The sequence below is a fragment of the Leiobunum rupestre genome, chromosome 7 (genome assembly GCF_980474605.1).
Source record: "Leiobunum rupestre chromosome 7, qqLeiRupe1.1.hap1, whole genome shotgun sequence".
Classification (NCBI taxonomy): domain Eukaryota; kingdom Metazoa; phylum Arthropoda; class Arachnida; order Opiliones; family Sclerosomatidae; genus Leiobunum; species Leiobunum rupestre.
In genome coordinates this window covers 53,723,071-53,744,171 of record NC_143390.1, presented here as the reverse complement: position 1 = coordinate 53,744,171, position 21,101 = coordinate 53,723,071, and the positions used below count along the sequence as shown (strand labels likewise).

The window sequence follows — 21,101 nt, the reverse complement described above, 5'->3', positions numbered from 1 at the left end:
GCTAGGCTCCCTCTATATTTTTTGAAAAATTTATTTGAATGTAAAAAAAGAGGTACTTGTTGCGAGAGAACGGAGTGTTGAAGTCGGTTGGGAACCATCCCAAATTTCGGATCTCGGAAAAAAGAAACAAAGGAAATTCGGAACGGAAATTGTTGTGATAAATTATTTCATTCATCGGTACAAATATAAGCGGTAAAATTAAATAAACCAGCTACTCCCCCCTAGATTTAATTTTCAGTCAGTTAAATTTAGGGAACAAATAAAAATAGAAGACTCTCCCAGAGTAAATATTCGTCATGGTGCCGAAACCCGGGACCTTTAGATCGTAAATTCGGAAATCGTATCGGTTAAAAGTTAAAAATCGGAGAGTTGAACTCTGGAAAAGGTGTCCACCAAAAAATTATCAGCGGAATTGCGGAATTTTAAACGGACTAAATCGGTACGCGGAACAATAAAGGTTAAAAATGAGTCTAACAACTCAAAGTTCGGCGGAAGTCAAGAAGTTAAAATCGCAAAGAACTCCAATTTGGACAAATACTACATTGGCCATTCAAGCGATGGAACTTCTGTTAACGGCAACGGTATTTAAAGCGGAAGATGTGGAAGATCAGCTCGCACTCATATTACTAAAAGAAGCGAGTTTGGACTCTTTGGACAGCAAAATATTCGACCTGATCGATAGCGAGGATCCAGAATTGGATAAAGAATGCGAATTGGTAGAGAAATACAAACAGGAGATCACAAAAGCGAAGATGAAAGCGAAGCGGAAACTTAAGGATGAAGGAGTCAACGTAGCATCATTATCGAGCGGACAATCGGTTAACAGCGATACGGCGACGGTCAGTCAAATTGCGGCGAGTGTACTTCAAGCATCGCGAGAGGCCAAGTTACCTCAACTGGTCATCGGAAAATTTAGAGGAGACATCACGGAGTTCACAGGTTTCTGGAACCAGTTCGAAGCGACGGTGGATGCGAGGAACCTAAGGTGCAGAAATTTGTGTATTTAAAATCATATATGGAAGGTGACGCGGCGAAAATCTTAGCGGGCATGAAACCATCGGAAGAAAATTATGACGAGGCGGTTAAGTTATTAAAGGCTAGGTTTGGTAGGGATGATTTAGTAGTTAACGCTCACATGCAAAAACTTATAAACATTGAACCAGTTCGTAGCGCGGGACATTTAACAGGTTTAAGAAAAATGTTAGATATTTGTGAAATGAATATTCGTAGTTTACGTTCTCTAAATTATGATACGGCGGTAAATGGGTCATTTCTGGGCCCAAAGTTGATAGGGTGCATGCCAAAAGAAATCAGATTGGAATATACTAAAACTCTAGGATCAAAGCCAGCTATGAATGTAGACGCTCTTTTAGATTTTTTAAAATTACAAGTTGAAAGCAGGGAAACCTGCGAATTATTAGGAAATTTGCATGGTCAATCTAAATTGGAGTCGATGTCGCGAGACAAATTTAAACCAAAACCTCATAAATTTGAATTTAGTAAAACTAGGCCAAATTATTCTGCCAGTGTTCTTTCCACGCAAATTGCTCCGCGAAATGTTTTTTGTATATTTTGTAAAGAGCAATCTCATACCACCACAAATTGTACCAGATTTAGCCTAGATGAAAAAAAGGGAATGATTTCAGAAAGTAACAGGTGTTTTGTGTGTTTACAAATCGGGCATAGTGCGAGAAGGTGTACTGAAAAATTTAATTGTTGCAAAATTTGTCGGAATAATCATAACGCCGCGATCTGTGTTAAAAATGAAGCCAACAAACCTAAAGGGTCGCGGAATTTGGAAGCGTCAGAAAGTCGCCAATCGGTAACGGAGGAAAGGATGGAGGTAAAAGCAAATTTGGTCACATGCGCGAACGGAGAAACGGTTCTGCTTCAAACGGCGCGCGCCTTTTCGAAAAACCCCGCGAACGGCAACGGAGAGGTGGTCCGCTGTTTATTGGATCCCGGAAGTCAAGCGAGTTTTGTTCAAGAAGACGTCGCGAAAAGATTAAACCTACCAGTCGTCGGAGAAATACCTGTTTCAATCAGCAATTTCGGAAACGAAGCGCCTTCGGAAACCCACAGAAGATTGGTACGGATCAGACTAGAAAACGCCAAAAACCGCAGCGAAATCATCGAGATAACGGAGGTAGAAGTTCCTTTCATCCGCGAAACAGCTCCCACAATGGATTGCGAAAAAATAAAACGGCACATGAAATCAAAAGGACTTCAATTAGCAGATAATTCTAGTTCCGGATCAAACATCGGATTTTTCATCGGATTCGACTGTTACTGGGAGTTTGGCACGGGAAGGTCGGAGAGATTCACGAAGGTGCTCGTCGCAGTCAAAACGACGCTTGGATGGGCGGTTCAAGGACCGCAAAAAATAAGAAGCATGACCGTCAGAACTTTCTCGGTCAACGTCTTGAAAATCGGATTAGATGAAAAAACCTTGTCCAAAACAATGGAGTCATTTTGGACCATGGAGGGAATGGGCATTCACGAAGAAACCAATGATCCCACGGACAACGAGGTCTTTATCAAATTTCAAGAAGAAATAAAATTGGAAGATGGACGCTACAGCGTCACATTTCCCTGGAATCGGAACAAGGCCGACCTCTCGGACAATCTAACGATTGCTACAAAAAGAATGAATGGACTCGTCAGGAAATTCCAGCGGGAGCCGGATCTGTACGTCGAATACAAGGCGATAATTCAAGACCAGCTTGACAAGGGAATAGCGGAAAAGGTAGAAGAACCAACCAAATAGGAACGTACTACGTTCCCCACCAGCCGGTTCGGAGAATCGAAATCAAAACGACGAGTCTATGAGTAGTCCTGGACGCTTCGTCGAAAGTTCAAGGCGCCCTCTCGCTCAACGATTGCATGTCGTCAGGACCGAATCTGAATCCGGACATGTTGCGCTTACTTTTAAAATTTCGGTGGCATAAAATCGCAGTCAGAGTGGACATTGAGAAGGCTTTTCTCCAGGTGGCACTTCAACCTCAAGAAAGAGACTCAGTTCGTTTTCTTTGGACGTCAGAAGACGAGAGCGGAAAAATCCAAGAAAAAGAGTACCAAACGTTAAGAATGGCGCGCGTTCCCTTCAGGGTGACGGCCAGCCCGTTCTTACTCGGAGCGACGATCAAGACTCACGTGGAGAAATACAAAGACGAAGAACCGGAAATATTTAAGGCGCTAAATGAATGCCTCTACGTAGACGATTTCGCCAGCGGGGAGAGCGACGTAAACAAAGCTTACGAGATGTCGGAAAAATCTTCAAAAATACTTCGGGACATGAAAATGATTTTGCGTAAATGGCAAACCAATTCGCCACAACTGCGAGAAAGATGGACGAAAGAAGCCACTCTGTCGGAGGTGAAAATTAAGTACACGGGAGAAGCGGTACCTTCGGTAGAGAAAATACTCGTCCTAGTCTGGAACCCAAGTTCGGACGTTTTGACAGTCGACTTGTCAAAATTGATAACAATCGTCAAAACAAACCAAAACACGAAACGTTTCGTATTAAGTACGGTTTCGCAGATTTTCGATCCCATCGGATTTTATCACCATTTGTTATTCGGGCCAAAACTCTGTTTCAAGAGTTGTGGGAGAGAAAATTAGCGTGGGACGAAAACCTCCACGAAGACCTAGGTTACATTTTCGGAAAATGGTGCGAAGAAATAGAAGATCGAACTTCAACACGTAAAAATATCAAGATTTTACTTCAACAGAATACGAGAAACAATCACAAAAACGGAATTGCATTGTTTCACGGATGCATCTCAGAAAGCGAACGCTACAGTTATCTATCTTCGTTGCGAAACTGACCAACCAACGATCAGTACCTCCTTCGTTACGGCAAAAACACGTGTGGCGCCCCTGAAGAAAATAACAATCCCAAAACTAGAACTCGTGGGATGCCTCCTCGGAGCGAGACTCGTAAAAAACGTAAGAGAAACTTTCAAGGACGCCAATCCCAAAATCAAGTTGTGGACGGACTCGACGATAGCCTTGAGTTGGTTAAAAGCGCCCTCTAAGACATGGAAGCCGTTCGTTCAGAATAGAACCGCGGAAATTCAAAAGTTGGTAGAATCGAAGAATTGGGTTTGGTGCCCAGGAAGTCAGAACCCGGCGGATTTTGCCACGAGGGGGGCAACGGCAAAGGAGCTCCTCGATAAACGAGTTTGGTGGGAGGGCCCGGCGTGGCTGAGAGAAGCTAAGACACAATGGCCTACGGAACAAAAACAAGTATACGGCGATAATTTCGAAGAAATAGAAAACGAAAGAAGAAGGGTCGCGATGACCGTGGAAGTAAAAAACAAAATTGGAATTCAAAACGTAATTGATTTAAATCGTCACAACTCTGTAAACAAAACCTTTCGGGTCGGCGCTTACGTAGACAGATTCATCAAGATGCTAAGGACAAAAACCAAGATTTTGGGTCCAATTACGGCGGACGAAATTCGGAAAATGGAAATCAAATTCATTCGGGACATTCAAACTGAAGATTACGGACCGGAAATTAAAGCTCTACAGGAAAACAAACCTTTCCCAAAGAATTCGAAAATCGCGACATTAGATCCAAAGTTAAACGATCAAAGGCTACTTATTTTGGGAGGACGTTTAGAAGAAGCGCGGTTTAGTTACTCGGTGAAACATCCGATTATTATCAATAAGAATCAAACAATAGCGAAACTGCTAATGATTCGAAGCCATAAAGAAGTAGCCCACGAAGGTATTCAAGCGACGGTAACGCAATCTCGGGAACGTTATTGGGTGATTGCGGGTAGACAATTAGCGAGAAATGTTATCAGACACTGCTACAAATGCAAGACCACACGACGCCCCCATGGGGCTTCTTCCCGGAAACCGGATCACCGAGTCACCCCCATTTTCCGTCATTGGAGTGGATTTTGGAGGGCCATTGATGGTCAATATCGGCGGAACCCTCGAAAAGTGTTACGTATGTCTTTTCACGTGTTGCGTAACACGCGCGGTCCATCTGGAATTGGTCCGCTCTCAAAGCGCCTACGAGATTCTTATGGCGTTTCGGCGGATGATATCAAGACCGGGAATACCAACATCTGTTTATTCAGATAATGCCAAAGGTTTCAAGAGAGCCAAAGACGACTTACGGAAGTCGTTCGAAAATATTCAGAGTGACCAAGTACGGCAGTTTTTCAGCCAGAAAAACATCGAATGGAAGTTCATAGTGGAACACGCACCCTGGTGGGGTGGACACTACGAACGTTTAATCAAATCGACCAAGGTCATTTTACGTAAAATTCTCGGAAAAGCGCTTTTGTCGTATGTCGAAATGGAAACTATATTGTCGGAATGCGAAAGCGTGATAAACTCTCGTCCTATAACCTGCTCATCGGTAAACGCGTAACCTGTCTTCCACCGTTAATTGCAAAAATTGAGGACATTCCCAAAAACAAAAATTAATTTGCCAAACGATTTCGGTATAGAGTTAGTCTTATGGAAAGGCTATTTAAAAGGTGGAAGACAGAGTATTTATTGGAATTGAGAACGGCTCACCATGTTATTTTATCAAAAACAAATAGTAAAATTAAAGTCGGTGACGTTATGCTAGTGCATGAAGACACGACTCCTAAACATATGTGGAAACTTGGCTTAATAACGGAGTTAATAGAAGGTAGAGATAAAAATGTTAGAGCCTGTATGGTAAAATTAGGTATTTGTACGCGATGGAAGTTACTGATTAATAATAAATTTCAAATGTAAAATTTTTAATATTGTAACACAAGTATTCCAACGCGGGAGTGTGAAAACTTTGACTAGCTGTTTAAATATTTTATCTTATTTTGGTGTTAAGTGTATATTATTTGGAAAAGTGTAACAATTTGTATTTAAATTTAAATATTTGTAAAATTTATTTTTTTTGGGGAAATGTTAACGGTTTTATTTTATATACTGTATTGTATTATGGACGCCAAAAGGCGAGGCGAGGAAAAGTTCGCTCGTATTTGAACAATACCCAATACACAGAGAATTGCTCATCGGGTAAGATTCCAGTGACACGGGGTTTTCTTGGAAAAAACCCGTGATGCCAAGAGATCAGGCGAGCGAACTTTTCCTCACCTCGCCTTTTTGGCGTCCATAATACAATACAGTATATAAAATAAAACCGTTAACATTTCCCCAAAAAATACAAATTTTACAAACATTTAAATTTAAATACAAATTGTTACACTTTTCCAAATAATATACACTTAACACCAAAATAAGATAAAATATTTAAACAGCTAGTCAAAGTTTTCACACTTTTAGCTTCCCTCTCCGTGGGAAAGTCGGGATCACTGTATAGAATATTTTCGGTTGGTTGGTTACCAGATTAGCTTATCTAACCAAGAAATCTACAATTCATACTAAGTCAAACCAAGTCAACTAGGTTTGACATTCTCATTTTCAACGGCACTTTCCCTTAAAGGGAGTATGACCCTTGCGGTAAAAACGACTTAATTGCTAAGTTTATTTTATCTATTTCAGAGAGGTTGCGCATTTTCCAGTCGCTATTGGTAACGTTGACTCCGTCATGCTTTTAATGAGAAATCAAAAGTGGCGCACATTTGTTTTCACCTTTTTTTGGGCGGTGAAATTTGATCTCCTCTCATTTCGCTCTTTCTCGAGTGGCCAAATTGTTTCTCCACGGAATGATGACGCTCATCTAAAATATTATAAGAAATCTATTATGAAAAATGTATACCCCCAGGAAGTAAAAATTAATAACTATAATAACGGGCAAAAAATCAACACAGCAACGAATGTCCGATTTTTATTTTTTGTATAGATACTATAGATGATACTGAACATTTCGGTGTCCAAATTATTTTGCGGAAATGAGAATTCGCGGAGATATTAATTTTATAAAATTCGGCCCGCTAAACTGGGTTGTTTCAGGAGAGATTGGCCCACTTGTTCACCCTACCATCGCCAAATTTTGTGAACACTTGTTTTTAGGGTTATTTGGGCCGTAGAAGTGGAATTTTCAAGATCGGTTGAGCGGTTTCGGAGTTACAGTAAAGTCACATTTTAGAAAATTACCTTGACCCCTAAATATAACCTCTATGTTTCACCGCTTCTACCTCCCCGATATTTGCAAAAAAGGTCTCATTTTAAAGGTAAGGGAAAGCATAATTTAAAAAAGCACTTAAATTATGACTATATATAAGCCAGAATACAGTAAATCACGGATTCACGGTTTAAATAGTTGACCATTGACCCTGAAGATAGGTCATTTTTCATTTTCAAAATTATATATTTTTTAATTCACTATACGTTATTTAATTGTAAACGAAAAATACGATGGTAATATTTTTTGTTTTAGAATAAAAATTATTTATATTCCTCCTCCCAAATGAAATACATAAACTAAAATTAAAAAAGTCATTTTATAGTTAGTCTCCTCTCGTGTATAAAATCCAGTTTTAGTAAAAATTAGCGAGTTGGAAAACATAAACACTAAATTGAGACAAATAATGAGAAGGCACAAAAAATGAGAGTATAATGAAACAAGGCGCGCACGTATTCCGCGAATGGGATTATCGTGAAAGGCGTCGCCTCTGATTTGCCTGTTGTGGTTATTTTAATTGGGATTTCGAGAATGACTGGAAAAGTAAATGTTGAATTGGACACGTGTGAATGAAATGCCTCCAATTTACCAAAGGGACTTAATAAGAATAAGTGAAGTGAACGGGTTAATCGCCAGAGGTGTCCCCAATGTTCAGTCTGCAACTGTTGGTTAGTTGGAGTTTAGAGAATGACTTAAGAAAAAGTCGCAAAGTTCATTAGCATCTTTGTTTCAAAAGCCCAGACGTATTTATCAAAAGAGATAAGCATTAAAAATAGATCGTAATTGTAGAATCTGTCTCAAAAGCTAAATACAGCATGTATTAAAAATAGTGTCATAGAACTATTTTTGCAACAGATGTCATTTCACAACCGATTTCACCCTGATAAAAATGGAACACGGTTGATAATCGGATTTAAATTTCACTATAAAAGGACTGGGCATTTCAACAATTAAGTATTGGGAAAACCATCCGTCGAAGAAGGTAAACTAAACCAACAAATCTCGTGCAGCTTGTAATTTTGATTTTGTTTGGCTAATAAGGAAAATTAGATAAAATCTTCTCAAGCTATGGCAGCACAAAATATTAAAATCTATAAGCAAAAATGAGAAGAAGTTTTGTTTAGCTAACCGCTTTTGTAAAAATAAATTGGGAAACGTTTACGATAATATTTAAGCCAGATCGCTAAGTTTGTAATCCGTAAAATGTGAAGAGAATAAATTGTCTTCCCATTATCAAACAGTGTGCGAATATACTAGTAATATTAAATTTAGAATTTTAAATCGTGAACACCATACGCTAAACAGGCTCGAAATTTTGACTTTAGCAAGTTTAAATGAGTTTGATATTCAATGGAATACTCTCTTCGTAAAAGCTGGTTTTGGTTTATTTTAAGTTAATAAATTGTAGAGTTACAGACCCTGGTTTAAAAATTAATCGAATTTAAGCCGGACTTATACGTCTCGTCGGCAAATGGAATTTTTTTTTAAGAAATCTAGCATTGTTTAGTCCAAAATAGATTCAGTTTTATTTGACCATTACTTTTCCTGAAACTCCTTGATAGATCAGCCCTTGTAACCGTGGCTCCAAATCTAGAGTTCTCTTGAAGGGTTTTTGAAACTGAAATACATTAACAAGGGCTATCTGAGAATAGTGAGCAATATAAAACAATTAAAACGATTTCTATTCGTTCCTAGAAAAGAAAACCATGAAGATTCTACTGGTAGCTGTTCTTTGCTGCGTTTGCGTCAATGCATTGCCCAAATGTAAGACACTGCTTCTCTTTACAAGAAAAGAGTCAATCAGCTTTAGATTCTATAGTATGAATTATTTCTTAATACAGATCAGTCGCTCGGAAGCAGCATTCAGCAGGGCTCAGCAATGTAAGTTATTAAAATAAAAATATACTTTTAAATATATAAATATAACCTGATATCGAGCCCTTCAACCCTTTTTCTATTTAAAATAAAAGTTCACTGATCGACAAATCATTGACTAAATTCTAATTATAGATAGGAAAGAGCTACACGCATTAGTATTAACCAAATGTAACCAATAGCTTTAGGGCTGTTCTCACTTTTATTGTTTTAAATTTTATCTTATAATTGCACAAGGCACACGGTCCAATAAGTATATACACTTTTTATTTCCTGTAAAATAAATTTCTAATATTATTTTTATCTTTTCAAAATAGTCGTTTGGGAGATAGAGTGTTGGCATTGAAGGGCTTTTTGCAAAGGTCTCTACAACAAATTCAACAGATCGCTGCCCAGAGTGAGGACGTACAAGAAGAAGTAGCAGGAAGGGTAAGTGGTCCATTCTTGAACTCTCCGGCTTCTTTATGAAAGCTCAAATTTTTGATTAAGTATTTGTAACGCTATAGATCGCCCAGCTCCAAGACCAACTAGAAAGCTCTGTCGGATTACCTAAGCAGCTTGCCCTGCAATCTTTGACACAAACCCAACAACAAATTGCGCAGATTGTGCAACAAGTTATTGAGCAACTCCAACGTAAGTAGTTTAATTTTCCACTCACAGCAAATAAACTAAAAAATAAATATAATTATCTTTTGTGCAGAGGGTTCTTCAATTGCTCTAAGCCGCGAAACACAAGAGTTATTCGAAGTTCTCCTGGACGGACAAAGCCAATTTCAACTACAACAACAACAACAACAACAACAGCAGCAGCAACAACAACAACAGCAGCAGCAACAGCAACAACAGCTAATTCAAGAACTCAGAATCCAAGTTCAGACCCAGATCCAACAATTAAAGCAACAGATTTCCCGAAGTGAAGCTCTACAACAACAGTATGGACGACAGGTAAATTATTAAGAATTTAACGTGAGAAATATCGGGCACAAAAAATATGTATTTCAAATGTAAAAAAAACACTTATCTATTCATGCAAAACGACTTAAGTACCGTAAATGGCAAACTCAAACACAATCACCAGGAACTGAATGTTTTTCCATTAGGTCGCTGGTTTAATCACCCAACAGCAATCTGCAGGTCAACAATCTGATTATGAGGCTGTTCGAGGACTCATCTACGTTCTAGGATCGGCATCACAGCTCTCCGCCCAAATTTCCCAAGAACAAGGACAAGTTCAACAGCAACAACAACTTATTCAACAACTTAGCAGTCAGGTTCAACAACAAATTCTACAAGTTCAACAACAACTAAGTCAAAGTCAGTCTCTCCAGACTCAATACGGACAACAGGTACTGCTTCATTCGTATACTAAGTCAAATAATTAAGAAACGATCAAGATAAAATAACGGTTGTTATTATCTTTGAGTAGTTATTAGCTATTAGGACCCAGCAACAGTCTCTGATCCAAGAATCCGGGTTGGACTCTGTGCAAAGCCTGGTTTACCTGCTGGGCTCCGTTTCTCAACTTTTCCAGCAAGTGACCCAACAACAAGATCAACAGCCACAAGATATACAGAGCCAACAACAACTTGCTCGGCAACTTAGCAGCCAAGTACAAATACAAATTCAGCAGCTCCAAATCCAAATTTCTCAAAGCACTTCTCTTCGAGGACAATACGGACAATTGGTAACACTACAAAAAATTAAATTAAAAATGTGATAACTAATAATCTATATATCAATTCTGAGTAGTTGTCGGCTTTGAAAAACCAACAGCAATCTGCGAGCCAGTTGCCCGGACCTCAACAGGTAGAAAGTCTAATTTATCTTCTGGGTTCCGCGGCCCAGCTTTTACAACAGATCACCCAGCAACAAGGCCAATCTCCGCAGCAACTTCAACTTGTCCGACAACTCAGTGTCGAAGCTCAAAGGCAGATTCAACAGTTGCAACAACAATTATCTCAAAACCCTAGTCTTCAAGTCCAGTACGCACAGCAGGTAAATATCACTCCATAACAACAAACAGGAGCCATTCAGACTAGGACCCTAACTAAATATTATGGTCTTGAAACAGTTGTCGGCATTGAGGACTCAACAACAAGCAGCTGCACAACAGTCCGGAATTCAGGCCTTAAGAAGTCTTCTTTACCTTTTGGGTTCAGCCAGTCAGATTTCCACTCAAATCGCCGAACAGCAACAGCAACAACAACAGCCTCAATACTATCAACAACGTCAACAGCAACAGTTAATTATTGAACAGCTCAGTTCGCAAATTGCTTTTCAGCTACAACAAGTGCAGGTTAAAATTTCTCAAAGTTCTGCACTGCAAACCCAGTACGGAGAACAAGTAGGTTAATTAAGTGAGGTAATAAAATGACTTTAAAATAATCATGTCGCTTTAGGTGTCAGAACTATTAGCCCAACAACAGTTGGTTGCTCAACAATCTGGAATCCAAGCTTTGCAAAATCTGATTTACCTTCAAGGAAAAGTTATTAGTCTCGCTATTCAAATTTCCCAACAGCAAGGACAAATTGGACAACAGCCATACCAATCGCAACAACAAATGGAACAACAAGTGCAAGTCGTTAGTCAACAGATTCAGTCGCAATTGAAACAGCTGAAATACACCCTGGGCCAGAGTATCGCCCTGCAACAAGAGTTCGGACAGAATGTTAGTTAAATTTTTGCGCTTACATTCGGATTATTTAAACCAGATTTCGTTATTTTATAGCTCGTCGCTTTGAGCGTTCAACTGCAAACAATATCTCAGGAATCGAGCCCCCAACTACAATTGCAACAATTGTATGCCATCCAGCTAAAAACCCAACAGCTATCTTTGGCGGTTGTCGAACGTTTTGCCGGTGGACTCGACTAGTGAGGAAAATGTTTTTTTAATAATCGATCATTTTAACCAAACAATTTTAAATTACTTTGATATGAATTTTGTATTGCATTTTTAAATACCAAAAAAATAATAAAACATTTTTACCAAAAGAATTTAAAATATTTATTACATACACGAATCGGTAGGTTTATTTTCATATTTAAGGTTTATTGTCGCCTCTGAATGATGTCTATTTATATATAATTGCCCATAAGACTAAATTATTTGGAATACTTTTATTGTCATTTTGGACATTAGTTGCATTGTTAGTACAAAGAGTCGTTACTAGGTGGCGCCACTCCCTAGAGGGTATTAACATCTAAGGACTCAACACTGGGTGTTTCGGTGAAAAAGCTTACTGAGCGGCTGCGGCACTTTCAAAGCGGCCATCATAAAAGCATTAAAGCAAGTCACTAAGTTACTGTGTTGTCTTTTATTTGCTAGATTAAATACTAGATATTATAAAATAGTTATACAATGCATGAAGTGCTAGAACTAGCGTTACGGCAATTATATTTCGTTTTAATAATGGATGGAGTACGCCTGACCCCTTATCGTTCTCTGGTAACGATGCGATGGCGTGGCCATTTTTAGTTCCACATCTATATATATTTATTTTTAGTGTGAAACTATTGGTTTCGTCAGATATATGTGAAGTGTTGTTTTTGCGGTTGTTGTCTTTCCCATTTGCAACACTTCCATATCTTTTTATCCAGTAAACATATCACTACCGTTTATTTACGATATACTTAATAGGGTTTCCTCCATTGAATTGGGAATAATACTGCTAGAATTACAATAACGATTTCGGTTGCCATGGTTACGCGGGACCTGTTCTGATAAGAGTGTACGAAATTCATCTTTATAATTAGGCCGTAGCGCCACCTATATTTTGTAAAGTTATATGGCTAAAAATAAATAATTATTAGCTAACTCACCGTAACTTGAGTTAAAAAGGATCGTGTTGACAGAATAAAATTATTTATAAACAACTTCAAAGGTTTGTTTGTTACGAGAAATCATACATTTCAATTTCGCATCAGATTCGCGAGAAAATTCAATTGCAATATAGTTTCCACCACTAGCGACAGATGCCGCCACGGTAGAGCGATAAAGTTGATAAAGTCTCGTTATGGAAGGAAATTGGTCCCGCGCCAGCCAGATTTAGTTGTACCTCTATTTATTCCCAACTCAATGGTTTCCTCTACCCGTCAAACCAAGTTTCGCGGGTTAAAAGTAGTAAGCGGCGATTCGTCAGCCCCTTTTATCTGAACCTCCTTAAAAACTCGTTAAAACAATACTCAGTCTTATAATTTTGGATCCGATTCATTTTTACCTCTCCAACATCTTCTTAATGACTTTGGGACGGACCGAGTGCTGAGTGTAATGCTACCTCTCAACGTCCAATGGCAGGGTTTCCACCAGTTGTACACGGTATTCGTCTTAGTATCAATTTGCGATCGCATCGGGCGGGATTTGAACCCGAGACCTCCTGATTGACAGGCGGACGTTCTACCACAGAACCACCGACATTTGTTACGCCTTATTGAAAATTAGACCTTCAGCTTTATCGGAAGCGTATTTAATAGAGTACGAAATTTTGGTTTAATTGAAATAGAATTGAAATTGAAATTATTGCATCGAAGAAATTCTAATTTAGCGATTTCTCATTTGATTAAAAACAAATGCGTCACCCAGGTTTCGAACCCAGACCATTCGGCTTGGCAGTCGAGCGCTCTACCACAGAACCACCGATAGCTGCTTAGATTCACTGAAATTAAGACAGGCATCGTAAGCATAATAGGTAATAAAGTCTTTTTTTATTAATGAATTTATGAAGGCCTAATCTGGTATTTTTTAAAGGTTAAATCTTGTTTTAGCGCAGTCAGCCGAGATTAGAGGGTTAAAGGGTAGACCCTGTGGGTGGTCCACTTTCTTAACGACCTATATATAGTTCTGTTAATTCAAAGGAGATAATTTAACGTTAATTGCTTTAAGAGCTGGCGGTTAGTCAAGTGGCTCTCTGTGCTTTGTTGATGGTAAGGTTTTTGCTTCTTGTAAATACATTTGGTGTGGATATTTGGATATCTACGATTTCTAACCCGGGCCGTTCAGTTAGGCAGTCGAGCGCTCTACCACAGAACCAACGATAACTTCAAGCTACACTGCAAATAAGACACTCATTGTAAGCATTATAGTTAACAAAGTCCTGAATTTTTTTACGAATGAAATTGTGAAGGCCTAATGTGGTTTTTTTTACGAAAAAATTATAAAGACTTAATCTTGTTTAATATAATAAGTTGCTTTATTTCAATTTGGTACTTTTGTTTAGTGTTTTTTTAATGAATGGAGTTTAAGATTGTTTCTTCTATTATTTGACGTTTTATTTTTGCGGTTGTATATTTGTTTTATCTTTTATTCTTTTAAAATTATTTACTTCTTCCGCAAAATGGTTCATTTTTTGGAGGAACCTTTTTACTTATTTTTTGTGTATTAATGTTTTGAGAACCTTTACGTTTGGGAAAGGATAATTTTTGACGGAACCTTCAAAGTGTATACGTCGCATTTTCAAAAAATTTAATGGTCAAATCTTGTTTTAGCGCAGTCAGCAGATAAGATAAAGGGTAGAACCCGTTAGTTTTTTGTAATTTATTTAGTTTTTTTCAGTCGTATATTCTTATCTATTAGGTTTAGCGTATTGGTTTTCAAGCTTAATAATTCATTTATTAACAACATATCGAGTTGGTCTGGTTTTCAACTCGGTCGTAATTTATTTTAAACGTTTTCTCGGCTGATTAAGATGTTTAATGCAGTTCATCAATTGGGTTCGTTTGTGTTTATTTATAAAGAACCCTAACTATTCCCTCTACGGTCATTTATTGATATACGTTTAGTCAAGTGGCTTTCTGTGCTTTGTGAATGGTAAGTTTTTCGCTTCTTGTTAATAAGTTTTTTGTTGGTGTGGAAATTTGGATATCTACGATTCCTAATGCAGTCATTGATATCCTGGGTGTGCGAGTCATTATATGATATGGGAAATTGGACGGTTTTGGTCTTTTTCATGCGGTATGTGTCACAACGTCAACAGGTTCCGACAGTCTACGAGTCGTCCACTACCAGATATCTACGGTATCTTGATCGGGCGATAGTTGAAATAAAATGAGCGTTAACTATGCGGCAAGTATTTCGTAAGCGACAAAAATACAAATACCCTCTGTAGATATTTCTTTCATTAAAATTGGCTTCGTATTATTTTTAACTGCTAAACTTGTACCGTAAATAGGGTTAAAGTCAATTGTGCATTGTTTTAGTACGTCTAACTCACTGTTGTAACTACTTAATTTATAATATTCTGAATAAATTAATCTCGGTTGTTTCGTCTCAATTATTTTAATTCAAATTAAAATTTTATACCGGGCGGGATTGAACCGGGATTACGTTATTAGTAAATAACTCTGAATTGGGGAGATATAACTTTGAGGGTCATCTCGAGAAATTATTACCACTAGGGACAATGCTTCCGAGGAGAGGTATATTTTGGCTTGCCAACTTGTTAATCTATACTAGCTTTAATACCCGGCTTCACCCGGGGTCTTAGTTTTAATGAATTAGATCTGAAATCATCTGATTTGTTCGTAAGAAAGGTAAACGCTGTAGCAAAAACGCAAAACGCTTAGCAAAAACGGTACCAAAAATGCAACACTCGTAGCAAAACTGTAACACGCGTAGCAAAAAGGCCTGAACTACTTAAAAATCCCAACTAAACCTCCCCTTCTACGTAGTTCCTTTCTTTCACACTAAGTCCCCCGAAGGGGTAATGACTACGTGTAGTAGGTGTACATTTTGAAAAAGTAATACTTTAAGTATTGGGAAATATCGAAAATAAATTGTAACATATTAAAAATCTTGTATTACCGCTTAATATCCTGAATTACGCGAATATTCGTAATATTTCGTGAAGTATAACGAATATTAAGAATATTCGTGAAGTATCGAGAATATTCGTAATATTTCGTGAAGTATAACGAATATTAAGAATATTCGTGAAGTATTGTTTGAAGTATAACGAATATTAAGAATACTCGTGTAGTATTTCGCGAAGTATCACGAATATTAAGGAAACTCGTGAAGTATATCATTAGATTTGTAATATTGAGAAATGCACGAAATAGTTTCCAAATATTTCAATTCCATATAGTATTGAGAATTACCGTAGGAATACGAGGAGCGACGATGAGTACCGGTAGTAGCGTGACATTTCTTGACATTTGGGAGTTATTCGGTGTAGTCGAAATTGGTTTTTCGTTTTCGTCGCGAATCCTTCCTACTATACCTCAAAATATTCACGGGAAATTATTTCGGCCGATTATCGGTGGTTCAAAACCTTCTAAAACTCTCATGGCATTGGAGTCCTCTTTTACTAACGAACACGCGTCGGAACAAGCTAATATCAAAAGTAAATAGACATAAACAGAAAGTCTTCTGATTCTCACCAAGGCCAGTGCCATCAAAACTGAGAAACTTTATCCCTTCTTGGCGGTGCCGACCCCCTCGCGTATCGCTACAAATTTGGGCATTGCGCGAGCTACATGCGAAATCCGGTTTCAGAAACGTCGTTTTCCGCGATAGAAAGTTTGCGCCAACATGGAAAGTTCAACTTCAGCTAAGCTTTTAGATTTAACGAAAAATTACGCTACAGACAATTTTTTTAAACTTGATCAACTTGGAAAAAGAAAAGAGGCCATGCAATACATGATAGACAATGGTAGTATGGAGGAAATTATTCAAGATATGCTATCACAATTTGATTTATTAAAAGAAAAATATTGTGAAATGGCATTTCTAGCTTTCTATTTCAATGGAATAATTGGATATACAACCTGGTCCTAGGTGATGATGGAATAGACCTGTTATTGTTTGTGATCTAATTTTATATGGACAAGAAATATCCAACATAATTCAGTGAATTGGGTGGCAAGTGCTGGATTTTAAGCCCAAAGAAACAAAAATAAATGAAATTCCAACTAAAAATTCAATGGCAGATCTAAGAAAATATTAGTTTAGAAAAGGCTAAACGATTTAAATTAAGGAATTTGAAGACTGATAGACTGTACACAATGAATAGGATTGTTGGTGGTACTTTAGGAGGAATTTGGTCAACAAATAAGAAAGCCCTCCAAGTATTAGCTAAAATTAAAAAGGGAAAAAAGCCGCTTCCTCAAAAGCAACGTGACAATGCTCCTGTGCTGTACCGAATATCTCTTTCAATAAGAAACACTCGGTTATTAGAAAAAGACATTCTGCCAGCATTGGCAGCTATTAATAAAGGTGGGCTTTTCGTAGCGGACCCTGTCCTGATTACATATGTAAACAAACTCTGCAGAATGAATACCGTAAATGGTGTACTGGGCTAAATGCGCGTGAAACTATAAGCACGTTTTTAAATGTTATATTATTTTAAAATTTGTCTATTTACTTTTGAAATTATTGACATTTGATATTTTAAATATTAGAACAAACTGTGGTGAAAGTGAAGTGAACGCAATTTCACGAGGCCATTCTCATCAATTCAAACTCTTGTAGGAAGAGGATTTCGCATCTTGGTCTCTTTACTTGTTCGCGTTTTTACTCCTCGCTATGAACTAGAAGACTTCAGGGTAATATTCGAAAGGAAAATAATAAGAAGTAACAACTGCACGAAAATTTTTCAATTTATTCAGTAATAACTAATAAAATAAATATTATTAACTAGGTGATATCAGAAGAAGAAATAAGAGAAGGGGGGAAAGGGTAATGGGCGGTCAAACGTTACGCTGTTTCCTTTACTCAGCTACGAAACCTAAAACCAAAAATATACAGAAAGCCATAAAATATTTGAAAGCGCAAACAGCCAAAAAACCAAAGACAGCGAATAAGAAAAAGAGCATCTCTATTTCAAAAGAAACCGAATGTTTCTTAGCAGTGAGCCCAAAAAATTTTGCAATATAGCCAGGGCCGGCTCAAGAAATTTTATACACCCGGGCAAGGGGGATTTTTGGGGCTCCTCTTATTTTTAGATAAAATTAAGCAACCCCCCCGTAAAAAACATTACCATATCCATGTTATAAATTTACCGTTTTCATAACACTAAATAATCCCTTTAATCACTTTGTAAATACTTGTGTAAACATATTTAATACCTTCATTATGGTACATGGTCATTTTACATGGAGCTTGAAACACTAGGTAAGGTGGCCAGACTAGTGGACACCAAAATATATTCAATTGTCCGTCGATCCATTCGTGCCCAAATGGAAGGTTTCACTTACTCAAAAGTGACGCAAATTTTTTTGTGACCATCCGTTACAACTTCTTTTACTTGGACTTTCTCTCCCAGACTTTTAACATTCTACATGACAGATTTTAGTAGAATCTTCAATCATCCCAGTTACGGAACAGTACTGAGAACACCATCCCGGAGAATCATTTCGACCATCGACCGCTAATACAAGCGGTTTATCCAGTATTGAAAAAATGGAAACCTAAAACGAAAAATAATGTGTTTTCTCAAACAAATTGGGGGGCGGGCTTCAAGGTGCATCCCCCCTTAGGCCTACCTTCCACTGCACTAAAATTTAACCCCCTTTCCTTCTCTCAGTATAATTTTCTTTATTTCATCCCCCCTTGAAAAATTTCTGGCTACGCTACTGAATTTCCAATTGTTAGAATAAGGTTTTGTTATTTAACTTACTACTTCGGCATCCCAATATCGGATGATGGGGGAAAGACATTTTCTTTGACAGTCTTTTGGTAAAACGTACGACTAAAAAAGTCAACATGAAGAAGCGCAAAGTGAACAAATCTGAAAACAATTTTCTATCATTTTAATGAAATAAATATTGGTATAGTCTACTAGAAAAAAAATACCTTGGCATAGGAATTTCCAGTCAGTAAAATAGCCGAGGCCATTTTTAAATTTACCTTTGGATCATTGCACCATGAACCTTTATGGCCATACGTCAATCTAAAATATAAAGAAAAATAGGCACCTTTCTTCGTACTGGTAACATTTACAATGCCAATACATTGTTCAACTCTACATTGATTTCCTTTCGCTTGAATCGCTTCTTTAAACAAATGCAATAAGTCGGTAAGACAAACTAAAAATAACTTTTCATTGCCTTGGACAATTTGTTTTTCTATTAAATTGATATTATTCAGAGTTGCGGATTCATTTTCTTCAAACGAGCTAGTTAGATGGGCTGGGGAGCTTACAGCAGTGGCACTAGAAATAATTCAAAACCAGATTAAATTCTAAAACTAAATTTTGATATTTAAATTTTGAAGGCACTCTGGTGTAGGTGGTAAATTAAATGCAAGGTAATGTTTTATTTACATTTCTAGACTGAAGCTTGGTAGATTGCAGAACAAGGCTAGTCGTATCCTTTCTCGGAGTTACAGTTGTTGGGTTCGACTATTCTGAAGAACTTAAATAACAGACGGGACATGATATAAAACTAGCCAATTCATTTGTTGCAATTGAGAAAAATAAATTTACTTACATGATATTTATATTGAAATCAAGTGAAACACCTCCCTAAGCTTCTGCGGCAGCCGTTTCCATAAGACTGTGAAACGTTAAAAATAGATAAAGTAGCAGTAAAACAATCTGATATGTATTTAATTTACTCAGCATTCGCTTGTTCGAAAAACTAGGCCCAGGTATATCATTATCCACCAGATTGATAAACGTGACACTGTAAAATAAAATATATAGTTCTATGTCGTAAAATGAATAGTTACAAAACTTACAAATCTTACTTCTTATCTCCTACAAATGTTTAAAACACATTTGCAATCTGAGCAATTTTTATTGTGTGTCCAGTAAATGATCCACAAATTTGGAATTCCAAGGAGTGCAACTATTACTATTGTTTATAAGCCTTTGAGGCATACCTTGTTGTTGAGACAATATGGATCCCTCGTTTTGTCTTTGAAAAGAGCTAAATGAACCTAAAAGGTTTATTCGCGTGGTATTTTTTCTTTAACTAACCGTTTTTTTCTATCTTTAATTTGATCGAATTTAAGCGAAGTTTTCTTTGCTCGACAGCGTGATTGTTGCAATAACTTAGCAGCCATTTTTTAAAGTAAACCAGCCTGACTGAAAAAATCGTAATCATAAAGCAGTAGTACTGTAGGTGCTTTTTTCCCCTCATAATTTTTACTGCAGTGCCACAAGTGGCAAAAAAGGGAAATTAGGTGATCCACTCTTAAAACCAAATTTTATACTCCCTTTAAGACAAGCTTTCGTTATTTTATAGCTCGTCGCAATCGAGTCCTCAGGAACAATTGCAGCAGCTGTATGTTATTCAGCAAAGATCCCAACAGCTCTCTTTGGCTGATGACGAATGAATTGCATGTGGACTCGATCTAGCGAGGAAGTGTTTTTTAACAATCGACCATTCTATCCAAACAATTTTAAATTCCTTGGATATGAATTTTTTATTGCATATTTAAAATACCAGCAAAATATTAGAACAGTTTTACCAAAATAATTTAAAATTATTTATTACAGACCAGAATTAGTAGACTTAATTTCATAATTAACATTTAATGTCGCGTCTGAATGATTGGTATGAAACAAAATTCTTTGGACTACTTTTTTCGACATTTTGAACCGAGTTTTTGAACGTTAGTTGTATTGGGAGTTTTACTCTTATAATTAAATTTGCGATATGAACTCCGATGACGATGGCGTTCTTCTTAAGAAGCGATCGAGGAATTCTATTTGGAAGTTCGAATTGAATTTATATCCATGAGCTTAATGAATTTTTCGAAATGTATGAGAAGTGTTTGAACCCAATGAGTTATCAGAGTCCAATTGTTTACGGCCTTGTACTTTAATACCGGTACTAAAATACTTTCTCGTGTTTTATATTTACAGAATGTTTCTAGCCTTTTCATTGGCCTCTTCTAACCCTCTTTTATTAAGTGTCCCAAAAAATATTTTTTGACTAGTGATTTCCGTCATCAACCATTGGCTTCTAATTCCATCGATCTCACGATAGTTGTGACTTTCACACTAATAAAATCAGTATAATTGGAGAAAATTAAACATTCGATTATAACGAAATGGTTTTTCCCTTTGGGAGAAGCTAAGGAGAAGGAATTTTGGACTAGTCAGTTTTCTTCGCATCGTAATTGGTCAAATTTAAAATAATGTAATCAATGAAAACTATGATTCTATTGTTTCATTAAAATATAGTTTC

The 21,101-nt window shown here is 37.3% G+C and overlaps 3 protein-coding genes across 3 annotated transcripts; all 3 read left to right on the top strand.

Moving 5' to 3' along the window:
• Nucleotides 1-1,015: 1,015 nt before the first annotated feature.
• Nucleotides 1,016-2,767, top strand: LOC149937451 (uncharacterized). The gene has a single exon (XM_090153766.1). The coding sequence runs from the start codon at nt 1,016-1,018 to the stop codon at nt 2,765-2,767; it is 1,752 nt and encodes a 583-aa protein (XP_090009892.1).
• A 116-nt stretch (nt 2,768-2,883) lies between these two features.
• On the top strand, nt 2,884-3,621 carry LOC149937450 (uncharacterized). Its single transcript, XM_090153765.1, has one exon. It carries the CDS (start codon nt 2,884-2,886, stop codon nt 3,619-3,621), a length of 738 nt encoding a protein of 245 aa, XP_090009891.1.
• Nucleotides 3,622-4,413: 792 nt separating this feature from the next.
• LOC149937449 (uncharacterized) lies at nt 4,414-20,244 on the top strand. Its single transcript, XM_090153764.1, has 13 exons — nt 4,414-4,963; nt 8,792-8,860; nt 8,938-8,977; nt 9,289-9,400; nt 9,478-9,604; nt 9,672-9,916; nt 10,072-10,317; nt 10,398-10,655; nt 10,721-10,966; nt 11,043-11,315; nt 11,371-11,640; nt 11,701-11,843; nt 20,154-20,244. Exons 1-13 carry the CDS (start codon nt 4,414-4,416, stop codon nt 20,242-20,244), a joined length of 2,670 nt encoding a protein of 889 aa, XP_090009890.1.
• The last annotated feature ends 857 nt before the right edge of the window (nt 20,245-21,101 follow it).